Genomic DNA, 12,208 nt, shown 5'->3' with positions numbered 1-12,208 from the left:
CGTGATTGCCACTATATCCAACTCCTCTTCTTCCATCACAGCTTCTAGATCCAGAATCTTGTTTCCCTTACTTCGAGTATTAGTGTATACTGCTTTCCAGACATTGCCCCCTTTTCCCATCCGTGTAGAGGTATTCAGTGATTTACTTACCTGAGGGCTTATACTCATCCGGGAGCTTTGATCACCCTGCCCCATCACTTCTAGTTTAAAGCCCTCAGCAGATTAGCCAGCCTGCCGGCAAGGACACTTCTTCGATAGATGCACACCATCCCTGATTAGCAGCCCTTGGAAAATCATTCCATGGTCCAGGAAGCCAAAATGCTCTTGATGACACCATCCATGTAGCCACACATTCATCTCCAGGATGCAAGCTTCTCTGCCCTGGCCTTTACCCTCGACAGGGAGGAGGGACGAGCAGACCCCAGTTTCATTCCCCTATCTGTTGAGCTTAATGTGACTTCAGACATGTCATTTAACTAATCTCCACCACCTTATACTCAGATTTACATCATCTTCCTCATTCTATAACTTAACACCTACATTTACGCACCAAGTATATGTGTGAGTTATAGAATACTGGCACTTATGCACATGACTGTTACAATTATGCATGTAAGTACAACTTTGGTGCTAAGTGGTAATCTATAATTTTAGTGCGCAACTTGGTTAGCATATAAATGCAAGGGAGTATGCAGAGGTGAAGACAAATGGGCACGGCCAATATTTATACGTGCAATTACAGAATATTGGAAAATGTGGTAAAGTGCTGAATTAAGGTGCACGTATTTACACCTGTTGTTGACACAGTGTATGTGAGCATGGCCTAAATGTAGGCATGTAGATGCTGAGTTACATTAATATTTTATATATTTTATAACAGAATGCCATTATAGAATTAGCACTCAGTGCATTGCATCTAAGTGCCGAATTTGTGGCCTCCAGTTATAAAACTGCCCCCCCCTAATAAATGCTCAACTGTGAGATTGGCCATGTACACCACCTTGTGCACAAGTAGCACTACAGGAATAACAGAAGATTTTGCACTCACCCCAGCCAAGCAGCAGGTACCCTGGGAAGTAGGTCTCCTCAGTCAAAGCCATCAGCATCAGCAGATTGTGTAAGTAGAGCCCCTCTACCAGCAGCCAGTAGTAATTAGCACCAATACCGTACAGAGAGAGGACTTGTGCTAGGCGGCATCCAATATCACCCTTGGCCAGGAGAACAAGAAGATCGTAGTGCAAGGGGTGGTGAACAGAGGGTATAAGGAATAAGGGATGAGGAAGAAAGGAAACAAGGATAGAGATTTGAGGAATAAGGTTGGGGGAATGGGGGACAGAGATCCAAGGATGGAAAATGAGTAGTTGTAAGGAAAAAGCATCAGAGTATAAGAAATTGGCAGGGATGGTGAGAGACAGCAAAATGAACAAATTTGAGATGGGTAGAAAAAGGTTAGAGAAGTAATGAAATGGGAGAATGAGGAGAAAAAGCAAAAAATTGAGAAGGAAATAAAAGCAGGGAGAGGAGAGAAAGGTGTGAAAGACAGTGAGAGAGTGAGCAAAAATATTTTATTTCTGACATGAACTGCAATTCCTTTGTGTGCCTGACCTGTTAAAATAGATCTACTGGTTTCTCTTCTCAGTACCAGTGCTTCCTATTTGGAAAGACTGAGGCTGAAGGAGTTGTGAGTAGCTCCCACACCCCATGCTCCTGCACTGTTCCCCAGAATGAATCTTGTTGGGAGAGGTTCTGTGGTGTTGTATGCTTATGTGAACTTGTTATTAGATGTCCAGGTCTGATATAGACTGAGTTTTCCCTAGCTGTGTGATTGAACTGTGTTGCTCATACATACCTCATCACTGACTATGTAGGAGAAGGTCCCATTGTCATGACTCTGTATCGCGGGTACTTCCAGCAGGCTGTCACGTGTCAGGGCAGAGAGGGCTCGCAGCATGAAGGAGGCAAATAGATTTATATGGATGTAGTTACGAGTGCATCTTAGCTTCCTGAAGGCATGGACAGAAGAAAGTACAGGTAAGAGAGGCAAAAAAATCTGAGCTTTGAACAGGTCAAGTGAAAGAGAACATAGAACCTGACAAATCCATATGGTTTGAACTCAATTGTGAGTTAGTCCTAGTTGAATAATAACAGCTGGGGCAGGTTGCTTGAGCTGTCATTCCCTCACATCCAAAATGAGAGCCTCCAGCTGAGGTCTTTAGCACCAAGCACAAGGAAAAACCCTAGACTGAACAGGATGGAGGCGAATGTCCTTTTCATTTTATGGATAGAGGACAGTAGGATGACTAATAAGAGACTGGACATACCTGAAGGCAAGGAGCACAAAGAGAGCAAGGGTCAGCGAGGCCAGGGACAATGAGTACCCAATGGTATACATCAACCGAAAATGTTCAAAAGTCCTCAATTGCACCTGAAAGAAGGACTAGAGACAGACAGAGAACCTTGGATCTGTGCCATCCTTACTATTGCCCTGTTATTCCTTTTTTCTTTATCTATCTTCATATCCCCGCAGTGGCGTACCAAGGGGGGTGGGGGGGAGGGAGGTCCGCCCCGGGCGCATGGCTTGGGGGGGGGGTGCACAGCTGGCCAGGTCCGAGTCCTCCTGCCCTTCCTTTCCCCTGGTCCGCGCTTGCAATCTTACCTCCCCACTGCTGCTGCTAATCGCCGACAAGAATTCTTTCCGACGTCAATTCTGACGTCGGAGAGGACATTCCGGGCCAGCCAGGCAGTGATTGGGGAGTACAGATGGGGGGAGAGGGTGTCAAAAAATGATGGGCCCCTGGTGTCACATATGCTAGGTATGCCACTGTATCCCTGTTCTTTTTTTTTCCTTGTTAGCCTGTGCCCAATTTGGTCAGTGATGTAAGCTTCTCTTTCCCTCTTCTTACCAAGTTGTACTTTCTGTCTCCTTTTCCCCTCTCCATGTCCATTGTTTTTGCTTTGCTACCCCCTCTCCTTCCCCTGAGACTGACCTGAGAGTAATCATCCTTCTCCTCCTCCTTCTTCTTGCACTGGGAATGATCCCTCCAGAGTTCACCCCGCTTATCCATCTCCCACTGGCCATCAGAATCACACCTCCGGAAAACAAAGCCATCTTTCACTGCAAGGGTAGGGGAAGATAGACATGTGGGATGGAAATTTTTGCAGCAGCATCATCCATCCTTTCCTCTTACCACCCAGAATTCCCTCCTCACTAAGCATGTTCTTCCCCTCCTACCAACACCCCACACTTCTTCCTCTTTTGCTTTGGCATCAAGTCTTTCCACTGAATGATAAGATCTTAAGGGAGGGAAATTTAGGAGCAACAAGAGCATTGCTTAAATCAGTGGCTGAGTTCGGAGACACGTCCAGCTGGTCAGGTTATCAGGAATCAGGAATTGTAGTTCATACCCTTTATCTCCTCTCATCATGATCTACTCTTATACCTTCTAACTGTTCTATTATGAATGTTAAGCCGTCTAGACCAGTGTTTCTCAACACGCAGTCCATGTACTCTTGGGGGTATGTGGACCGCTTGTTGGGGGTATGCGGTCTGGCCGCCGGGGATCCCTCCCTGCCCGCCCCCTGCTGCTGAAGCTGCTGCCATGGATCCCTCCCTCCCTGCCTGTGTGCCTGCCCAGCCACTGCACCACCCCCACCCCTAAAACTGACCCTGTTACTTCACTGGAGCCGGACTGGCTCCCTCCTCCCCCAGCAGCACTACGTAAAGGGACACAGGAAGTGACTCACATGCTGCATAGCTGACCTGAACCTTCTCTCCAATGTCAGAATTGATGTCAGCATGTGAATCACTGCATGCACTGACCTTGAACGGAGTTGCTGCTGGGGGAGAATGGAGTGAGTCTGGATACAACAAAGTAACAGAGTCTGCTTTGTGTGTGTGTGGGGGGGGGGGGGTACTGCAGTTGGGTGGGGCAGGCAGGGATCGGCTTCTGTGGACAGGCTGGGTCGGCTTCTGGAGAGTGGGGGTGCAGGTGGGGCAGGCAGGGAACCCAGCGTGCAAATTCATTTTTGAAGGCTGGAAGGCAGGGAGGGGGAGGGGGCACAAACTTGACACAGAAGGAAGGAAAGGGGCATGAATACGGGACAGGAGGAAGGGGGCACTAACTTGGGGCAAGAAGGAGGAAATAGAAAGGGCATCAGTATGTGAATGAGAGGGAAAGGAAGAAAGAGGAAAATTGGGCATAGAAAGAGGAGAGCAGTAGAGATGCATGGGGAGAGAAGGATGAGAGGGAAAAAGAAATGTTGGATATGGTGGTGGAGAGGGAACAGAGGGACAGATTGAAGGGGATGCAAGGGGGAGGAATGTTGGACATAGTGATGGAGGGAGAACTGTGGCATGATGCTGGAAAGGGGTGATAGAAGGAGAAATGGGCATGGGGCTAGTGGGCAGTGGTGAAAAATGCTGCACATGATCTGGGGGATGAGAGAGAAATGCTGGATGTGGCAGTAGAGGGGGTGGGAGAGATGCTTGAATCTCTCAAGACAGATGGACAGTGAGAGAGAGAGGGAGACATATTGCCAATAGGGTGGAAGAGAGAGGAAGAAAAATTGAACTCATGGAGGGACACAGAGAGAGAGAAAGAGAGAGGGATGTTGGTTGGGGAAGGGAATGGGGTCCTGAGGAGAAGAAGCATACAGGAGGCAGAAATAAATAAATATTGGATGCACAGTCAGAAGGAAATGCAACCAGAAACTCATGAAATCACCAGACAACAAAGGTAGGAAAAATAATTTGATTTTCAATTTAGTGATCAAAATGTGTCAGTTTTGTGAATTTATATTTGCTGTCTATATTTTGCTCTATATTTGTCTATTTTTCTATAGTTGTTACTGATTGCATATTTTAAAGTCATCTGCCTTGACCTCTTTAAACCCCCCCGAATATAAATGATAATTAACATTTTCTCTGCGTACAGAGTGCTTTGTGGTTTTTTTTAACTTTGTGGTTACCATTATGTATTAATAAGATTATATTGTGTGTATATGAAAAATGCATTACAATTAGTACTATTATTATGGGGGTGAGGTCAGGAGCAGAGCTTGGGTGGGTCTGGGGTGGAGCTTGGGCTGGAGTACTCGGTTGGTATTTGTTAGGCTTAGGGGGTACTTGGCTTGAAGAAGTTGAGAAACACTGGTCTAGACAGCCTGCTTGAATAGGCAAGGTAAGCCCTAAATAAACTTGGATACCCACAATAAATATGAATAAGATCAATATGCATGCACTGCCTCCATTGTATGTAGATTGATTGTTTGCATAATCATTAAGGCTATCCTGAAATCCAGACTTTTTAGATATGCCCTGAGGACTGGATTGAGAATCCATATTATTGCAGGTGCCACTGGTGCTCTCAGTGAAGGGTTACCAATTTGTTTATGTCAATCCAATGAGGCTGATTCCATGCTAGCTTGTCTTATGATATGAACTGAGTTGTAGTTTTGACTTTCCCTAGAAAATACAGCAAGAACTGGGTTGGATTAGCTTGTCTTGGCTGACATGGGTGATATAGCAAAACCATTCCAGTGCTGATGACTATATACAGCTCCTTTAAGACATGCCCAAACACTCCCCCCCCAAAAAAATTCTAAAGTGATCATTCTAATTCTTAGTAGAACTACTGATTGACACCGCTCCTTCAGGAATACCAGGCTGACAGGCATTTGATTTTTTTTGGCCCAGTGGCTCTTCTTATCTCTTTTTTTAAGTTCCTCCAGTGCCAATGCTGGAATCCTGATGAGTGAGCCTTCATTTCCAAATACTGGAGGACTTCCCCTTCCTGTGTTAAAAGACTATCCCCTCCACTGTTCCTGATTGTTGCAGTGATGATCCAGATGGCAAGAATCATACACTAAAACCCTATATGATGAGTTTTTAATCTGATCATTGGGTGTCACATTTAATTGTGGCCATGGGATCTTCAGCTTTGGCTGGCCTGAGGGACAAAGAACTGATTCAGAAATCAAACTAAGGATCTTCTGCATGAAACTGCATATTTTCCACTGGAATAGCCCTAGTCCTGTGACACTCAATTTTCCTCAATCTGTGCCTGATGTGTTTGCAAATGGAGGAAGCTGGGATTACAAAGATCACAATGTACTGGGGCTGTAAGCTTAAAAAAATAGGACCATTGAAAAAGCCTATGACCCGGAGCTGCTTTCTATTTTTCAGATTCTCAACCTATGTGGATCCTGCTAATCAATGCTCACCAAAACTTTGAAAAAGAGCTAGGGTGAGGAAAAGAATGGCACAGAATGAATTGAAGACGAGAGGGTTTAAGGGAGTGGCCCTACAGCTCATATAATGAAATGCAGGTTGTCAATAATGTTTATAGCTGCAGATAAAAGGAAGCCTGGATTAACTTACCTTGGTCCTGCCAAGGTAGATAGCTGGGGCAGGGTACTTTCACCGTAGTGTTGGGGAGGCCATCTTCCCAGCAAGCATACATGTCAAAGGTCCGGTTACAAAAGATACCTGAAATATATATCATGAGATCAATTGGACCCAAAAGTCAAGGCATTGAATTTCTGAGGTGTCTGCTCTCCTGGGCTGTGAGCTAGAGACAATCTCACTCCATTCAAGGCTAATTTATAAGCCTTAACTGCAACCAGGTATACAGGCATGACAAATTTGTGAGAATACTGCACCAGTGGGATGACCTTTTCTGGCCTGGCTTCCCTCTGAAATCACTTCCAGGTTGCAGGATCAGGAAGTGACATAAGAGGGAAAGCCAACACTGGTGTGAGCAGCAGGCAGAGAAGTTGCTCACATAGGCGAAGATTTAAAGAGGTACCGGATGGGGTGAGAGGGAGGGTGCAAGTATTGTGTGGGGGCAGGGAAAGAGCATGGGGCATGGAAGGAGTGTGGGTGGTAAAGAAGAGGATGTGGGGGGAGCAACACCCCAGGTGACTCCTACCTTCGCTATGCCACTGCCACTCACCCTTCTGAATAGCAAAAAACACTCCACTCCACCTCCACCCTCCCGAATCTGCCTGGGCCTATCTGCCCGATCTATGGTGGTCTAGTAGAGAATGGGCAGGAGTTATGCCTACTTGCTCCTGCCCATTGCAGCTGTCCATCACACTTTGTTGATGTTCTGGGGAGGTGGAGAAACAAGGGAGGAGTGCATTGGAAAATTTCAGGCCAGTACTTGGAAATCATGTTGATTCTAGCTGCTATTTAGTGCCAGCATCTGCAAAGCTAAGCAGGCATAGTTAGGACTGCTTGTTGTGCAGTCTATAGGCCCACTTAGCTATGCAGATAGAAACATAGAAACATAGAAAGATGACGTCAGAAAAGGGCCATAGCCCATCAAGTCTGCCCACTCCACTGACCCACCCCAATAGTCTAGATGCTAGTGACTCGACCTACGTAGGGATCCCACGTAAGTGTCCCATTTTCTCTTAAAGTCGAGCACGCCGGTGGCCTCGACCACCTGCACCGGAAGCTCATTCCAGTGGTCCACCACCCTTTCCGTGAAAAAATACTTCCTGGTGTCACTACTAAATTTCCCCCCTCTAAGTTTAAGCAGATGCCCTCTTGTGAATACTGCCAATGAATACTGAGGGACCCGTATAACTGCTGATTCCTCCCCAACTCTACCCCTATAATGCCCCTGTGCAGCTCGGTTACAAAATGACTGGTTAGTGTTAATATTCAGCAGCACTGCCCAGTTAAGTGCCACTGAATATCAGCAATTAGCCAGCTGCAAGTAATTTAAGCATTTAGGAGCCTCTCCTGCCTGTTTAAATCACTTTGAATGTTGACTCATTTAACACCAATGAAAAAGGACTTAACAAAGATTTGAGTTCCCTATCGTATTATGAACCAAAAAATTCTAATGATTTCTCACCATCTGATCATCCATCCATCTTTCCCTCTCTTCTTCTTTCCTCCCCCCACTCCTACCTTTGGGACTGTCACTGAAATACTTTTATGTTTTACGTATATACGAATTATTCTGCTATTGACATCTTTTGCTCATACTGTCCTGACCTGAAGAAAGTTCTGGCCTTCAAAAGCCAGTCAAAAATGGATTAAGTTAGTCTAATAATAAAGGCATAATCTTATTTTCCTTTTTTGTTTGACGTCCTAATAGCAGGGACGTCCAAGTGCCAATAATCAAAACCAACTTTCTGGATGTGCAGCAGCACTTCTAAGCTGCTGTGTGTCCACAAAGCAAAGGGATATGTTGGGAGGTGTGTTATGGGTGGGAATCAGGCGGGCTTCAGTCTGGACATACCTGAGCCATAATCAAAACTTTCCTAGAGGGAACTTAGACGCCAGCAGTTAGATCTGTTTGAGTTGTGTCTAAATTCCACAAAGGTGCCCAAACTATCAAGAAGACTGCTGGAGGAATTAAGGCATGACCCCCCCCCTTACTCCCCCAGTGGTCATGACCCCCTCCCACCACCCAAAGAGTGAAAAAAACCAAACAAAAACCCGTAGGCTTCCCATCAGCTGATCACGGCAGAAGAAATCCCCATCAGTTGAGCTGGTTTTGGGGATTCCTGGCAGCTCAGTTGATGCAGATTCCCCCTGCCAGGATCAGCTGAGCCACCTGACAAATTGTAACCTGTAAACTGTATATTATGTATGTTAACCTGTAACCAGTTCTGAGCTCTTTAGGGAGAATGGGATAGAATATGAAATAAATAAATAAAAAGATATAAATAGGATGAATTCAGTCCAGAGGAAGGCGAGTAAAATGGTCAGTGGTCTTCGTCATAAGGCATATGGGGGCAGATTTAAAGATCTCAATATGTATATGTTGGAGGAAAGGTGGGAGAGGAGAGATATGATAGAGGCATTTATTTATTTATTTAATTTTTATAATCTTTATTCATTTTTAAAACTCACAATAAGTGTAACATATAATACAATCATTTTGTACTTTAACATCACTTAATACATCATTAAATTCTAACTCGCATCAAATATCCCCCCTCCCTTATACACTTCGTCCTTCAGACAGCTGTTTCGATGCTGACCTACTAGCCTTAAAATGAGAAGTACAAAAATTTGAAAGAACACGGTGTAAATCAGGGACGGACAATGATAGACTCGACTAGCATCTAAAAGTCAAAGAGTACATAAGAATGATTAAAAATAAACGCAGTAAACACTATTCCCAATTAATTAATTCCCCTTCGTTGAATACCAAAGAACTTTTTAGAACAGTCAATTCTCTGTTTGACATAGATATACATAAACGCTCCAACTCAGACCTCTCACCCTCTGCTACAATCCTAGCTGACTATTTTGCCAACAAAATTCATAATCTGAAATCATCTCTCATAGTTTCCAGCATAGAACCAGTTTTCAACCAACCTGCCGTAGGTAATGAAGGTTCATTAGCAGACATGACCTGGAATTATTTCGAAAGTCCAGACTGGAATCTATTTCTCAAGCTTAACTCTAAATATGCTAAATCCAATTGCCTACTAGACAACTGACCACCCTCTATCATGAAATCTGCCCCCCCCCCACACACACATTTAAAGCTGAACTTTTCAACTGGGTTTCCCTGTGCTTGTCCACTGGCCACTTTCCGACAGAACTTGGCCACATCCTTGTATCTCCATTATTAAAAATCCCAAGGAACCAATCTCTTCCGCTACCAACTAAAGACCCATGGCCAATATACCACTCTTCCAAAAACTTATGGAAGGTCTAGTTAATCATGACCTCATGAAATACCTAGAGAAGTTCAACATTCTTCATGATTCCCAGTCTGGCTTTCGCACAAATCATAGCACAGAAACTGTTTTAGCTTCACTGACCAATTACCTCTTCCACTTGTTCTCACTGGGAAAAAGCGCCCTGGTACTTCAGTTCGACTTGAGCAGTGCCTTTGACCTGGTTGACCATGACATTCTGCTCAGTTGCCTCGACTCCATTGGCATCACTGGACAGGTATTAAACTGGTTCATTGGATTCTTAAAAAACTGCTCTTACCAGGTTCACTGGAATGGAACCTTCTCCCAATCCTGGTGCAATCCCCATCAAACGCCTGAGAATTGTACAAAATGCTACCATTCGCCTCATTTACGATCTCAAAAAATCTGATCTTGTAAGCCCTTATTACAAAAAACTGCACTAGCTACCTATGGAGGCAAGGATCATCTTCAAATTTGCTTGCCTCTGCTTCAAAATCTTAACAGGCTCTTCTCCAATCTACCTGTCAGAACACTTTGAACTTTCAGGCCCCACTCGCACATGAAATACCTACCTGTTTGCCTTCCCATCCCTAAAGGGCTGTATCTACAAGAGATTCCTTGATAGATCTCTAGCATTCCAAGCAGGCAAATGGAATAAATGCCTAACCACCCTCATCTCTAATTCACCCTCCTACCAAACTTTCAGGAAATCAATCAAAACCTATCTCTTTGATAAATTTCTCTGACTCCCCCTACCTTGCATCCCTGTCTTGATCTCTGATATGCCTCCGGATTTACCTGACTTTTCCCGACTTGTTAAGTTAATTTGAACGCCCAAGTTAAACTGAACTCCAAGTTCAACTGAATTTCCTCTTTGTAACACTATTATCTTGTATGCAACATCACTGTGTTATATGTAACATTGCTGTAAATGTACAGTCTCTTCCTCTGTTAACCGCTCTGAACTGCCATGGTACTGCGGTATACAAAAATAAAGTTATTATTATTATTTATTCCTAAGCAAAAGAAATCATAAAATATTCCCACCCACCCCCACCCCACCCTGGACGTATATGAACAAAAGGGAAAAATTAATATGTTTTCTATGCAGTAATTTCAATCTTTACAGTATATTGTTAATGGTTCCCAAATAACCTGAAATTTCTTAAAATTTCCTTGCTGCATGGCAATTATCCTTTCCATTTTAAATATGTGACACAAAGAGTTCCACCAAAAGCTATAATTCAGCCTATCCTAATTTTTCCAATTATTCGTAATCTGTTGTATGGCAACCCTGTCATAATGAGTAGAAGCTTATTATTATTAGAGGATATTTGGCTTTTAGCCCTCATTGACATGCCAAACAATACAGTGTCATAGGATAATGCCACCGGATTATCTAACAAACTATTTATTTGACCCCCATATTGATTTCCAAAAAGCAAGTATCAATGGATAATAGAATATCAAGTGATCTAATGTCCTAGCTTCAAGATGACAGTGCCAGCATCTATTAGATTTAGAGCTATTTAACTTCTGTAAACGAACCGGGATCCAAAAAGCTCTATGTAACAGAAAAAAACAAGTTTGTCTCATAGATGCAGACACTGTACATCTCATCCTCCAAGCCCAAATACATGGCCATTGAGATCAGTAATTTGATGCTTGATCTCAATGCTCCAAATGTCCCGAAGACCAGTTTTTGATTTCTTATTTAAAAATCCAGATATTAATTATTACCACTGAGCGGCCTGATGTCCCAGGAAATCTACCTGAAAGCATAAGAGCGGCAAACTATACTGATTACTGAGATTTTTCCATTCGAGGAACCCAATCTGAATGGCCTGCTTCAACTGCAACCATCTATAATTTTGTGATTTATTAAGACCGAATTTGTGTTGCAATTGTGAAAAATCAAGCAGCTTACCATCTGAAATAACATCATCCAAAGTACGTATACCTGCCTTCATCCAATACTTCCAGATGACCTTAAATCCGCCAATTTGAATCTTGGAGTTCAGCTATAGGATCTGATGAGTTGATTTATGAACCAAAATAGGTGTTAAATTATTCACATATTTTAAGGTTTTCCATGTATCTGTTAGGATTCTATTATCCTTATATAATCTAGGCATCTTAATACTTAATATATGACTCAATCTCAATGGTGACATGAGTTGCCATTCCATAGTAACATAGTAACATAGTAGATGACGGCAGATAAAGACCCGAATGGTCCATCCAGTCTGCCCAACCTGATTCAATTTTAAATTTTTTTTTTTTTTTCTTCTTAGCTATTTCTGGGCAAGAATCCAAAGCTTTACCCGGTACTATGCTTGGGTTCCACCTGCCGAAATCTCTGTTAAGACTTACTCCAGCCCATCTACACCCTCCCAGCCATTGAAACCCTCCCCTGCCCATCCTCTACCAAACGGCCATACACAGACACAGACCGTGCAAGTCTGCCCAAGACACAGACCGTGCAAGTCTGCCCAGGCTGGGAGATTTTCCATGAGCTCAGGGAGGATCCAGTACA

General features: G+C 43.7%; 1 protein-coding gene across 1 annotated transcript in view; it reads right to left on the bottom strand.

Moving 5' to 3' along the window:
* Positions 1–6,461, bottom strand: part of GIPR (gastric inhibitory polypeptide receptor) — an 82,287-nt gene extending 75,826 nt beyond the window's left edge. The window contains exons 1-5 of the mRNA XM_033954632.1: positions 6,380–6,461; positions 2,988–3,115; positions 2,322–2,437; positions 1,850–2,003; positions 1,049–1,208 (exon numbers count right to left, since the gene is read on the bottom strand). Of these exons, the coding sequence (XP_033810523.1) occupies positions 1,049–1,208; positions 1,850–2,003; positions 2,322–2,437; positions 2,988–3,115; positions 6,380–6,461 (640 nt within the window). The remainder of the gene's footprint in view (positions 1–1,048; positions 1,209–1,849; positions 2,004–2,321; positions 2,438–2,987; positions 3,116–6,379) is intronic.
* Between the last annotated feature and the right edge of the window lie 5,747 nt (positions 6,462–12,208).

Source organism: Geotrypetes seraphini, chromosome 8 (genome assembly GCF_902459505.1).
Source record: "Geotrypetes seraphini chromosome 8, aGeoSer1.1, whole genome shotgun sequence".
In the NCBI taxonomy this organism is placed as follows: Eukaryota; Metazoa; Chordata; class Amphibia; order Gymnophiona; family Dermophiidae; genus Geotrypetes; species Geotrypetes seraphini.
This window is presented reverse-complemented; position numbering and strand designations above follow the sequence as displayed.